The sequence below is a fragment of the Athene cunicularia genome (genome assembly GCF_003259725.1).
Source record: "Athene cunicularia isolate RWA chromosome 7 unlocalized genomic scaffold, athCun1 chr7_part1, whole genome shotgun sequence".
Classification (NCBI taxonomy): Eukaryota; Metazoa; Chordata; class Aves; order Strigiformes; family Strigidae; genus Athene; species Athene cunicularia.
The window spans coordinates 12,572,760-12,586,992 of NW_020799107.1; the positions used below are offsets into that span (position 1 = coordinate 12,572,760).

Sequence of the window (14,233 nt, forward strand, 5' to 3'; positions counted from 1 at the left end):
CACAGCAATGCACTCACACTTCTTGCAGAAAGCAGATAGGGGTTTAAGCAGTGTCGTGTCTTTGTGTTTCATCCAGGTAGATGTCATCTGCAAAATCAGGACTGAAATAACATTTTTGAGAGTTGCTTAAATCATAATACCAAAACATTAAATATTTGTCTGCAACAAGATATGGATTGGCTGGTAGAAACTTAAATTTATCTCTAAATTAAAGTACAGACATAGAGAGGAAATGAGCTGAAAAAAATATCATGTACATGTCTTCACCTGATCACATAAATCACTTGCTTGACGTTATGGAAAAGTCAATGGCATCCTGCCCACAGGAGAGTCACAAGGCTATGTATATGTGCACATAAATATAGTAGCTGGGGACTGAGGTTCTTGCTCTGCTTATTTACCCTGTATTTCTCACAAACAGTTTTTTTCTGAAATGGAATGGAGACAAATATCAAACATCTTGTGGATCCCATATGATTACCTTTCTGCCAACTAAGCACCTCCTTTGCACGTGTTGTTTAGATTTAAAGATTTTACAGAAAATACTGTGTTTCTAATTGCAGTCATATTCAGAGGACTGACAAAGTACATATCAGATGTGTCCCCCCCAAAATTCAAAACCCCCTAAAATTTATGTTCTTTTATCAGCTGGAATCTGTAAGTATGGCATATAAGATTTCCTATTTAAAAATCTATTCTGTAAAAATGAAAGTGTAGAGTTCAATGCCTGCTGATCTTGACTCCTTAGCAAATTTGAGGCATTGGGTTCTTCCTTCTTTTCCACTTGATTGTCAGCCTATAAGAACAACTTGAAATTTAATATTTGAGGTGGTCTATTTTTCCCCTTAATTCACAAAATATGACTTTACTTAAAAAAAAAAAAAAAAAAGTGTTAATGCTTTTCTAAATAATACATGAGGCAAACCAGAAATCTGTATATCTGTCATTTCCTATTATTTTCTTACAAAATAGTAGAAAGTAGTGTATATAAACACATAAACAAACCCCCCAGCAACCTTCTTTTTCCAGTGAGGACCACAGATACTGCTCCAAGCATTCCCAGGGAATGGATCCATTATGAAACATGGTAAGTGTGTTTGGTTTTCATTTTATAAATCATAGATACCGATGAATTTATTAAAAGGTGTGCAAAATTTGCCAGGATATATGTATCTACTAAACTCTAAGGTCTATCTCAAAGTTAGATAAAATTTTCCCCCAGTATTATGTTATTAACTTGTTTTATTAAATGAAGTCGAACAGTGAGTAAATATATTCTTTACTCAAGGTCCAGGTTTTCTTAGTAGGGCCCTGCTTTCTAAGGTGAGGTGTTAAGTAATGTTTTTATTCCTTCTTTGTTCTGAATATGTAAATGTGCAAGGGTGATATATAAAAAAATAATAATCAAGGAAAACTTGGGATAAATGACGTCTGTAATTCTCCTTCTTAGATATTTCCAATGACATGAGTGGCAGCTATCAATATGCATTTAGTGAACATGAACCCTGATAACTATTCCATATCCATTCAAATCTAGTCACAGTTCCCAGTAAGTTGATCACATGTGAAACACCTAAAGTAGTTTTCAAAACTGCACAGTGCCTTAGTTATCTTTTCTGCTTTGGGAGAAACTGACAGTGTCTTTTTCAGCAACAAGTAAAACAATTTTCTGCAAGCAAGTTTCAGTTTGTATTGAGAAAGATTGATGTATCTTGCATAATCAGTTACAATAGCTCAAATAAGAGACATTAGCATCTGAAAATGCTGCAGCTTCTCAGAAGCCAGCTGCAGCACACAGATCTGGATGTTCTTGCGAATATAATGCATTTTATAGCCTTTCTTTAAGGTTCTAAAGGTTTTATCACAAAGTACTGTATATAGTCTTTGCAGGGAAAGGGGAGTTGATGAAGGTGATGGAAATGCATTTTAATTTCAGGTCAGGATTTAATGGTTTAATAGTTAAGATTTTTTTTAGTTATTTCTAAATATAAAGAAAGAAGGTGGGTGGGAGGAAGGAAAGCAATTTTTAATTTTTTTTTAAAGTGTGTAGACTTTAGAAAACTGGAAATTTGGCAAGGATATAATATCTAAATACTTGGATTGTGTTTTATCAGTTCTGTAAGGATTTAGGACAGCATCTTATCAGTGAGAAGTTTTATTTAAAGTGACCAAATTATTTATTTCATCACTCCCTTGGTTCTGCATATTTGATTGGGGGACAGAGTGAAATGAAAATAATATATGAAAGGAGATGTAACAGACATTATATAGGAAAGAACAGAACAAAGAATGAAGGGAGTGAGGGAAATTGTAAGTAGAGAAGGAAATGGGAAAGATACTGATTCTTTTTATGCAGTTTGAAAATTAGCATGTGTACATAAATTAAAGGAAAAGGAAAGAAGGCAGGGTTTATGGTATATTGGCTGTGCAGCTACAGCGCATAGTACATTACTACTGTTTGACAAATAATAAAGAAAAGGAAAGGTTGTGATTTTTTTAAAAAACAAATTAGGAAATTCCACTTCAAAAAAGCAAATTGAAAACTTGCCTAAGTGGCAGTCTGAAGCTTTCAGTGTTTAAGAAAGAATGAATTTGTCTTTAAGCTCTGACTAGAGTCTTCAGCTTTCAAGGCATCTTCATGTGGACCTACTAAAGTAATCGTTCCTTTTGTGCAGCTCCACTCATCAGGTCAAGAAGATTATTAGAATTAAACAAAGTGAAACACTGGTATCCTCACCACAATATTCCATTGTATTGAAGATTATCTGCTATTTCTTAAATATATTGTTGGCCTACAATGTAATATTTATACTGTAGTAACATTGGCAATATACTTAAAGCAGTAGCAAACTGAAGCAAATGATGAAGTTTTCATAACAGTTAGGCTCTTTGATATCTGTTAGCAATAAAAAAATTAAAAATGAGCCATAGTACTTGACTTTCAGTATCTGTGAGAGTCCAGATAGTACCAGTGAAGAGACTATTCCTCCAGTTTCTGTTGTTGTTATTGCTGCATGCCATGACTAGCCATAAACTTGATACCTTATGGTATGGATAAATTAAAGGGCAGATCAAATTTCTGAATTTCTTTAATGAGATCACATCAATATATCCTTTCTTGTTTCTTTCAGATATGCAAACTATAGTATAATATCCCCTTGAAGGTATCATAGTGGTGGTATTCTCTCTCCTTGGCATTTCCTGAAGCTCCTGCTGAAGGTTTCCTTCAGGTTGTTTATAAAACACAAGTGCAGCTGATAGTACAAAAATTCAGCCTGTGTTTAATTATCCTCTGGGAGATCCTTTTTGATGTGGATCTTGGTAAGAGCAGACTGAAGCCCTCCATTTTCCAAAACAGCTAAGCACATGCTTGACTTTAATAACATAAGTAGTCTTATGAGCTGGTCATATGCTTAAAGAGTTTGTTAGATATACATTATACATATTCCACTTCACAAGGAAGGAGAAGGATTTTTGAATAGGAAGGCAACAATGGAAAGAGTCAGGCAGGTGTGGTGTTGTGGCAAAACACCTCCCATTCCAGCTGTAGATGAGAGTAGTCTTCTAACTGACCTCTGTTTCAGAGGCAACCAATCTAATGGTACAATTAGCTGCATAGAGTGAGGAAGCCGACCCAGTGTAAGTTTACAAACTAATGCTATTTCATGGCTGATTAACTCTGTGGTCTGCACAAGGCCTCCACAGGACTAGAAAAAAGCTGTTAGACTTAAAATCTACTTTTTAAGAAATTACAGTAGTCATCTGTGTTAATTTATTTTCACAAAATTTGTATTTCTGTGCTTTGTATGGTATTGTTTATTAAGCTGAACTTCCTGGAACAGAAAAATTGCAAAGTAAACAAAAAACCCCGAGTGCCAAATCTATATATTGCCAAATAAAATTTTAGAATTCAAAGTTATGGAAAAAAAAATTAAACTGTGTATTATAGTGTGCAACCACATGTCTGAGCTTAGTTTACTTATTTAGTCTGGTGATTGACAGATGCATTTGGTAGCTTCTTGGATGTCTTATAGTGAAAGAAAGTAATGCTGAATCTCACTGATATGACTATCCACTGCTAAAATGCTTCTTTATTACTTTCATCATCTTGTGCTTATGACTTAGGAAATTTGCAATGGCTTGTAAACTGCACATTATAAACAAAATTGAATTACAAATCAAAATCTTTGGAACAGACGATGTTTCCTCTGTGAATCTCTTTTGTGCTTCCAAAATTAACTTAGTCAGTCAAACCAACAGGTGGTATATAGTTACACAGAGTGAATCCCCCCTCACAAGATACTTTCTTTTAGGAAACCAATCAGAAGTGGTACTGACATGATGAGGCAGACCCGTCATCAGAGCTGGGGTATATAAAGCAAAACAACTATGTTAGCACTTCTGAGCAGTCGTGCATTCCCCGCCTCGCCTCGGGTGTAGGGATTGCAAAAAAACAAAACTACACTGTCAAGACTGTGTAGTTTTGTTTTTATGATTAGAGGCTCTACAATTCTCATGCTGGGATTGTCTAAAAAATCTTACTCTGGATAAGGACGTCGTTCAAGGAGATTTCGTTGGGCTTAGCCCACTCTTACAGGCACTTTGAGAGATCAGGTTAGTAGCATGTTTCTGCTGGTGTAATGTATTTCATGAGTCATTTACAATCCTGATATGATCTATTATTTATAAATTTGCTCATGGGTGGGTATAGGTTTCAGAGTATAGACATGGATCACTTAAATTGTCTGGCAAGTTTATGTCTTGAATTTCTGGGAGTAAGTTTGGATAACACTCAACAAAAAGTTTTCCCAGTATATTTGTTGTTAAAGACTATATGAATTAAGATTTGAAAAGGGCATGAAGCATCTGCTTAACTTAAAAACTCCTTTCTGTGGGAGTGTTCAAGGTTATGCTACTGAGAGATAAACTGAGAAGCTCCAAGAATAGCTCTGATAAAATACATGTGGTATCAGCTAAGCGCTGATGACTTTTTAAGGGAATCAACTGCTAAGGTATCAATTACATGGCAGCTCTGGAACACTTGTCTGCTGTCATTCATAGCCAGGAAGGCTATTTCTGGAACATGACATTTCAGATGCATACTTTCAATTCTAATTATACAAAAAGCCTTATAAGATCAGATCTTCATTACCAAAAATTGCCTAGACAATGAGATATATAAACTTTGTGTGAACTCAATGACAATTCTACTTAATTAAATTATTTCCAACCTATTCTGGATATATGCTTTCATAATTACATTTTAATTATGTTGTAAGATTATTTCCAAATATTTTAGCTGAGCTTCAGAACATAGTCATAAATGAAGTAGATCTTAGTGAAATACCTGTGACAGATATTTGTCTTCATCTTCCTTTCAGAAAACTGGTGTTGTGTTAGGATGAAACTGAGCAATTTCTTTCTAATTTGATCTCATTTCCCCCCACCCTCAAAACTTTGACTGTTTCTCTGTCAAGCTGGAACAACTATCCAGATAACCAGTAAAGTCAATAAAAAGCAGCTCAAAATCCCAATCTCAAAATCCCCATCTTGCCCTTATGCATTTAATCCATGTAGACATTAGGCACTGATTTCAGTGAAGGAACTCATGTCATGCAGAATTTTCACCCCTTTGAAAGGTAGCATAAATTTGGCTCATAGTGAAAGAAACTTGACTTTCTCATTAATTTTAAAGTTAAACCTGGGACTCTCACAAAATCAGGCACAAAAGCCAAAGTAAACAACAGTAAAAGTGTGAGTGAGATTAGTAAGATATTATATGCTCTCAGGGGAATTTTTTAATGAGAAAAAATTTAACTTTAATAGATGTATTATACTATTAAAAAGATACTAGCTACATTTTAAAAACCTACACAATTCAACATCAGTAAATAAATATGTTCATGCAAATATAAAATACTTGTGATACAGGACCTTTTTCTAGTGGCAGTGCGCTATTTCAAGGTAGGATCATGTGACATAGGAAGAGAAAGCAAACTATTTTTCTTTCAGATTTTGCATGAATCTGCAGTTGTTCAAATCATCAGTGTCAGTGGCTACCTTATATCCTAGCTCACATTTCGAAGGTGGCTGTCTTCCCATATTCAAAATTCCACTGAGATACTCTCTAAGAAAGAGTAGAATTTTATCTTCATCTTTAATGCTGGTATGCTTCTGTGTTAAATGAAATGATTTATTACTTACAGCTTGCTTTTAAAAGAGAGCCTCTTGGCATTTTTTTAATTATTAAAAGCCAGATAGATTGTAGACCTTCACATTTTTTTTTCTTTTGCTACTTAGTGATCTTGTTGTGTTCCCATTGGAGAATGCAAATGCTTTACACTAACAAAACATTTTCAAATCATTAAAAAAAAAATGTTAATTTTATATTATTTTCTCTTTAGGTAAAGGAGATTAATGGACAAACAGAGGCTAGATGACCTGCACAAGGTCATGCAATGAGTCAAGCAGAACTTTGTCTCCTGTTGCATACTTGTAATGCTAAATCACAGCTTCACTAAATATAACAGTTTCACATTCAGTTCAGCCAAGAGTGCTCTAAGATTAATTTGCTATACAATTTTCTCTAAACCTATAGTCTTCACATTTCACCAGGTCAATGTGATTTAAAACCAAGAAGAGTAAATTGTTATGAAAATAGCAAGAATGATGTGTGTATAAGAAAAATTTCATCTTTAATTATGTTTTTGTTGCTTTCAGAGTGCCTGTAAAGATGACGACAAAAGCACCAACATTTACACAGCCATTACAAAGTGTTGTGGCACTGGAGGGTAGTGCCGCAACCTTTGAGGCTCATATTAGTGGTAAGCTTTTGATTCGTTCTTGCAAGATTGGTTATTTTTTATTATTTTTGGTAACATTTATGCTAAGACAAACAATAACACTTTTCATAAAACATAATCTGATCATGGGTAAAGATCAGTGCTGAAATGTGAATATATATCAATGTCAGATGGTACTGATCAGCACTGTGAGGTGCTGTCAGATACCCACAAACATACTATATAAAGTTACAGTGCTTGGCAGGCAATAGTCAATCTTCCTGCCAATGAAACTGTTGTCTAATTCTCATATATGTTAGAATCATCAAAACTGGGGGGAAATAGCATTAAAAGTATATACATAAAATCTATATACTGTGCTAATAAGGGATCTTCATATGGGTGCAGAGAGAGTAATCTTGTTTGGATGATGATCAGACAAAATGAGGATTCAGGGTGCAAAAGGCAAGGCATATGCTAGTTTTTCATTGACCTCATGCTAAGTGTTAATCTGGCTAAACTGTATTTCTATGTTCTGTGCACTTGAGTTTACTTAAGTCCAGAGTTCTGGCAGGAGGGGTAAAAGCACAAAATCTCGGTCCATGTGGCCACTGAAGAGGGTAGAAAACCCTAGTCTGCTAAATAGCTGATGTGTATGGTGATCATGATGGTAGTGCAAGGGTGGATTAATATTATTTAACTTGTTGATGCAATTTATAGATGCCACATAATTTTAAAAGATACTTAATTTTGCCAGTCAACACACTATTAAAACACCCTATCTTGTGCAAAACCCCATGCAACCCCCCAAGATAACTTTAGCAGATAACCAACGCCCTGTTCTAAGAGTGCCTCTGACCTCGGCAGTGACTAAGGAAAAGTGACATGTGTTCCTGCTGGTTGAATTATATTGTCTTACAGGCATTTGCAATGTGATGATCCACATACCGTAAAACACTACCCAGATACTCTGTGACAGGTGCAAACACATGATCTGTCCAACTGACATCTATGGTCCACTGTGGTTCATCCCTTTGTCCCTTTGGATAATGCTGGCTCACACATGGTATTTTTTCATGCCTTTCCACTGATGGCTAAATACTTATTACAAATACATAAATATATAATCAGAACAAGTTAAGATGCTAATATTATGGCTCAATGTGTGATTTTGGCAATTTTCATTTGTGTGATATTATGAAGTACATGGGAGGGGAGCTTGGTTTCTTACTAAGAGGAGATACAGCAGTTTTTCTAATAGAATATAGCATATATGTATTTTAGTCCCAAGTATCATGTGAAGAAATCTTCTGCGACCTTTTATTCACACAGTGAGATTCTGGAATAGCTTTCTGCCCCAAAAGCATCCACCAAGATCAGTGGCTTGGCATTTACTTTTTCTAGTGCATAAATAATATGAAAGTTTTGTTTCTTGAACAAATTGCACAAACAATGGACCACAAGCTTTATTCTGCTACATTGTCTGCCCTTCCTATCTGTCATGAATTACTGAAATTCAGCTTTCTTTCTATCTCTGATAATACTGTCCTTTTATATACAAGTCAAGTATTAGTACAGAGCTACAATTCAAACATGAAGAGCCCAGTTAATCTAATAGTACTGAGAAGAGCTTAGCAACCACCTGCGATGCAATTTTTTCAGTTTGTAGAACAAATGAATTGTACTGTTGTATCAGACTGTGAATTAAGTGCCACATAACAAAGGTTTAGTATCAGACAAAAATACCCAATACTTCTCCCTGCACTTAGAAAGTGCAGAACACACAAACCTAGTGATTAAAAGCAGTAAATGCCAGAACAGCTAGGACATCATCACAGGGGCAGCCCTACAGGGTGAGTAGTGACTGAGGGCACATCATTGTCAAGAAAGTCTGCAGTACTGTTGGCATTAGAACTGTGCCCATCCTCATGTCTCCACAGTACTGATCAAATATTGAATTTGTTTATAAAGAACTAACCTGTACTCTGCTAAACTTTCTTTGGGCTGATATTTTCAAGTATTACTCAATGCAAGACAGCATTTATGTTTTGCATAATTGTTGAAAGTAGAACATAGATTGCTGCCAACACAGGTTGTCAGTTCCTCTCATGTCATTGTCAAAACAATCTTATCTAATTCAACTACTTAAGCAGTGAAATTGAGGCACTTCAGGTTAATTTTCTTCTTTTTGGCAATAAAGCTCAAAAAAACCTCAAGGAGAGTTTTAAAATTAAAAAGAATGCCCTAATAATTAGTATTCAAATCATAGTAATTTGGCACATATAAAAGTAAGTCCCTACTCCCAACAATATCTGTAATCTGAGGTAGATCTTCCCTTTTAGTTCCTAGCCCTGTGGCATGGGACTAGCAGAGTGATAGTATATTTGTGAAGCTGAGTTTCTTTTAACATGAATTTAACATTCAAAATTACTTCTAACTTTTCATCCCTTGAACAGACCAGTTTGAGACATCAAAATAGTCTCCATTTTTAAAAATGTAGGCCTTGTTCAACCTGCCACACAAACTCCTGCTGCACCAAGAAAATAAAACATTTTGACAATGTTTCAAGAAATTTACTATTGACAGCATGATTTTTGGTTGCCTAGCTTAAACCATGTTGAAACTCATTTACAGAAATGTTGAAGACACATAGCTCTAGATGAAATCAGTGGGATCTGCTGGATACTCTATGGCCCAAGTTGTATCAGTAGTACAAAACTGAATTATACCAGCCCCACTGGGGCTGTTTGAAAACTTCCATCTGTGAAATTAACAATGCTTAAATGTACTTCTACCCTTTTGATTTCTAATCCTCTCTAAAACTGGCCACATTCTCTGTGTGTGTGTGTGTGTTGTGTTTTATTTTACATATATCTAAAAATCAGTTTTTCAAGTATGAATAAAATTTAAAACTTCACTAACCAAGTCTGCTGTGACTGCAGACACTCAGTAAAAGCTTCAGTCTACATAGCTCAGCTTCTCTTTCATTTTAGTCTCACACAGTCATATTCCTGGCACAATAACCCCCCAAATAATTAAGTTAGTTTATATGGATACTTTGAAAAGGAAGTAGAATTCTGTGGTCCTGGGGTTTTCCAAACCACAGGGAGTGGCACAGGAAAAATTAGAGCAGCTGTAGTAAGCACAGCTTCAGATCTCATTCCTGAGCCCCTGTGCAGTGCAGTTGATGATTTGACTTGAGTGGAAAAGTACATGAAGTAAATTTGCAGGGATTTAAATTTTGTGGAAATGATGTTCTAGAACTACAGAAAAGACTTTGAGCTGTAACTGTCTCCTTAAATTAGTTCTCCTTTTGTGGCTCATATAAAATTTTTACCTGTTAATCAAATGGATTTCAGTTGCTCAGTAAAGTTGGCTGAGTAGAACTCTAGGGAGAAAATTTCTATTAGGAATCTAAAATCATCATTTAAAGCCAAAAAACCAGCTGTAGATATAAGTGAAACTCTTCTGATCAGAAGTCTTGCTCATGACCCTGACAAAAAAAAGAATAATATATTTGAACAACAAAAGATCAGCTGATTCCAACTGACTGTTTTCCATCAAACAGAATTCACTCCAGAAAAAAAGAAGCAAAACCCAAACACATTAATAGCACTTGATATTAATGTCTGCAATACTCAATTTTCTGTCAGTTCATTTTCTAAAATCAGTTAGTGTGAGGACAACTACTTAACTGGGTTGAAAGTTCTGATTTTTATTTTGTCTCCAAACTATTGGACAGGATAATTTTGTTAGCCGTAAGCAATACCACCTCGATACTATCAAATAAATACCTCATGTGAAATGAATTCATAATTTTGATGAACTTCTATTCCTCAAAAGCATTGCCAAATGCTACAGTCCACTCATTATGAAAGTGATTTCCTAAATACAGTAGCCTGTGCAGTTGTCCTGTTGCTCTGTGTATTTTAAAGACCTTTCTAAAAAGAAGTTCCTTTACCAGTGTATCACTAGACAGATAAACAGATCTATGCCTATGCCATTACACTCCGCTATATCTGTTGTATACGTGAGTGACTATTATGGTAAGTTTGAATATCTGGCATATCATAGCATTTTAATCTCCTTTTGTTTTTCTTTTTCTTTAGGTTTCCCAGTTCCTGAGGTGAGCTGGTATCGGGATGGCCAGGTTCTTTCTGCTGCAACTCTGCCCGGTGTGCAGATCTCGTTTAGTGATGGCCGCGCTAAACTGGTGATCCCCACCGTGACAGAAGCAAACAGTGGAAGATACACCGTACAAGCCACCAATGGATCTGGACAAGCAACTAGTACTGCTGAGCTACTTGTCACAGGTATCAAGCATCTAAAGAAAAGTGCCTCTTTCTGCTCCGTGAGAAAGTGTCACAGATAGTGAAAAACATTTGGATTTGAAGCACATGATCAGCAAAGAAATAGCAAACCAAATTCCTTTTCCTAAAGCAGTGTAGAATTCAGCATATATTCTCACCAGTAATTTCTAACAACGTCCTTTATACCTTAACTGTATACAGTTTAATCTTGATTTTATAAACTCTTAATCGCAATTATAAACTCCTGATTTAGCCCTGCATTCTTCTGCTCATATGCCCTGTCTTACTGGCTACATTCAAACTGCACATAGAAGAAAGGAAAAAGTTCTGCAGGATGGAGCTCTTAATATTTAATGATATAAATGGATTTTAACAGAATAACTCACATAAAGGTCCATACTCAAGAGGCTGCGGTTGCTACCTATGGTTATAATCAAGGTATCTCTAATTCTAAAACATTTGCAACTGTGGACATAATCAGAAATACCAGAAATTTTAAACACATGAAAAAAAAATTCAGGGTGTTTGCATTTTGGAAAATCAACTCAATGTTTTGAATGTTTGAGACGGTAGTATCATCTGTCAGTAGCATGTGAAGGAGAAATAGACTTCTAGCCCTTACAGTTCCTTTTAACAGATGTTACTTTCTATTTGTTTCTTCAATAAAACTACAGCTGGAACCGCACCACCAAACTTCGCACAACGACTACAGAGCATGACTGCAAGGCAGGGAAGTCAAGTTCGACTTGACGTGAGAGTGACTGGAATCCCTACACCTGTGGTGAAGTTCTATCGGGATGGAGTAGAAATCCAAAGCTCCCCCGATTTTCAAATTTTACAAGAAGGAGACCTTTACAGCTTAATAATTGCAGAAGCATATCCCGAAGACTCCGGTACCTATTCAGTAAATGCCACAAATAACGTGGGACGTGCTACTTCAACAGCTGAATTGCTAATTCAAGGTAACGGACTTGAAGTTGCAAGCCATGTACATAAGAGAGCATTTATTGTTGTAATGGCACAATATGCACCACTTAATCAAAGTGATATCAATAAGTTCATTTATAACTTCTGTCTCAGGAGTTACTAACTTGCTGTGAAAAAGCAGTGACTTTGGTGTAATTTGTGAAAGATTTTTGTCTGATAATTTAAAAGGACCTTTTATCCAGAATGGGTCTTTAAACTGAGGATACAATAGACAGAAAAAAGTGTGGGATACTGTCAGTTTTCATTACATTCTGTAGATTTCTCAAAGTTATATTTGTAAGCTGGCTTTGATAGAATAGATGTATTAGACTGCATAACTCTACATGGTCTTGTAAATGAGCCTGGTAAGGATTAAAACAGTTCTTAGACAATTGTAGCAGTGAATCATCCTACGCAGAGCAGCTTGTCTTGAATTTCACCTGTCAGGCTTCCAGACTGGGAAGTCATTTGAGATCCAGGACTGATTCTGAAGAATCTAGAATAAATGTGTTTTGTTTTGGTTTGTTTGTTGTGTTTGGTTTTTTTTCCTAATGACATAGTTATTCAGAAATATTATTTCAACTATCTTCACAGTTATTTGCTTGTAGATATTGCAGGAAAAACAGATGATTGCTTAATTCTGTCTCTGTTTTTTATATACTTTTGTATATAATTGGAATTGACCATTCATTTATTTCTGCAACAGCTTATTGTTTGTTGCCATATGCAATTCTCCTGACCGTGTTTTCTCTTCCAAAAGGTGAGGAAGAAGCCGTTCCTGCTAAAAAGACAAAGACAATTGTTTCGACTGCTCAGATTTCACAAACAAGACAAGCCAGAATTGAAAAGGTTAGGGTTTGTTTTTGTTTTTGTTTTGTTTCTTTTTTTTCCAAAACTAAACAGATAAGGCTAAAATGTGAATGATTACTTGAACAGTTTCTCTGACTTGTTTTCTTAATTTCATTGTAGAAGACTGAAGCCCACTTTGATGCCAGATCACTTACAAGTGTTGAAATGGTCATAGAAGGTGTGACAGCCCAACAGCTCCCACACAAAGCACCTCCACGAATGCCTCCTAGACCTACGTCAAAATCACCAACCCCACCAATAATTGCTGCAAAAGCACAAATGGCACGACAGCAATCACCATCACCTGTTAGACAATCACCATCACCTGTAAGACATGTCAGAGCACCAACACCCTCACCAGTAAGGTAAACTTATTCTTTCAAATAGGATTGCTTTTTGAATCACTTTCACATATAGCAGCAATGCTATAGAATGAGAGCATAGTATAAAATGTAAGAATGCACTGACTTGATACTGAGTTTAATCTGATGGTGAGGTATGATGTGCTGTATTTGCCACTGCAATAGAACTGCGTCTCTTATGTAAATTTTCTCTCTCATATGGAAGAAAATCCTTTAGTGAATAAACCCCACTTGATTGCTCTACATACAAATGAAGTAGCACTCAAAGGTCCACATTCATGATGAAAAAGAAGAAAACAATAGAGCCCTTGACTATTTTAGATGAACAGAGAAAAGAGCAATAACACTGTGATGAGTGGCAAACAGAATGGAAGGATATGTGAAAAAATGTGAACACATGTTCTATGTGTGTGCTGGTAATGACTGCAGAAATAATGTTTTGAAGGTAGGCAAGGTAAATGTGGTTATGGAAAAATGAAGTTTAGCTCCGCTGCATAAAATGACTTTAGAGGGGAAGTGAGGAATTTGAGGAGCAGGGCTGGTGGTCTGGGAGATCCCAGGAGGTCTGTGCTGAGAGGCTGGTAAAGAGAAGATTGATTTGGAAGTCCTGCAGTTTCAGCATCCTGAAGAACCATCATCATGGAAGGAATGGCTCCAAGCTGAGTGCTCCGAAGAGGCCCGTTTAAATTGCCAGAGCTAAGTAGGCTGTTGAATTTTGTCTGATTGAGAGTAACTTGCAAGGAGAGGAAGAAATGGATTGGTAGTAACTAGCAATACCTAACTGCATAGATAAAAGAATAATTCAATAGTGCCATCTAGAGTGTATATGGAACTAGAAGTTTGTACTCCCCTGCTACTCAACCCCCTTTTAGAAATACAGTACATTAGAAAATAAATCTAAAAATTAATATGATGCTGCTGCCCCCTACTGCTGCAATTTGTTAATGTTACCTGGGAAGTACAG

At 35.9% G+C, this 14,233-nt stretch overlaps 1 protein-coding gene across 1 annotated transcript in view; it reads left to right on the forward strand.

Moving 5' to 3' along the window:
- Positions 1 to 6,733: 6,733 nt before the first annotated feature.
- The window catches only part of TTN (titin), a 241,668-nt gene continuing 234,168 nt past the window's right edge, over positions 6,734 to 14,233 (forward strand). Inside the window, 5 exon segments of the mRNA XM_026852428.1 lie at positions 6,734 to 6,824; positions 10,892 to 11,095; positions 11,767 to 12,054; positions 12,819 to 12,907; positions 13,028 to 13,272. Of these exon segments, the coding sequence (XP_026708229.1) occupies positions 6,734 to 6,824; positions 10,892 to 11,095; positions 11,767 to 12,054; positions 12,819 to 12,907; positions 13,028 to 13,272 (917 nt within the window).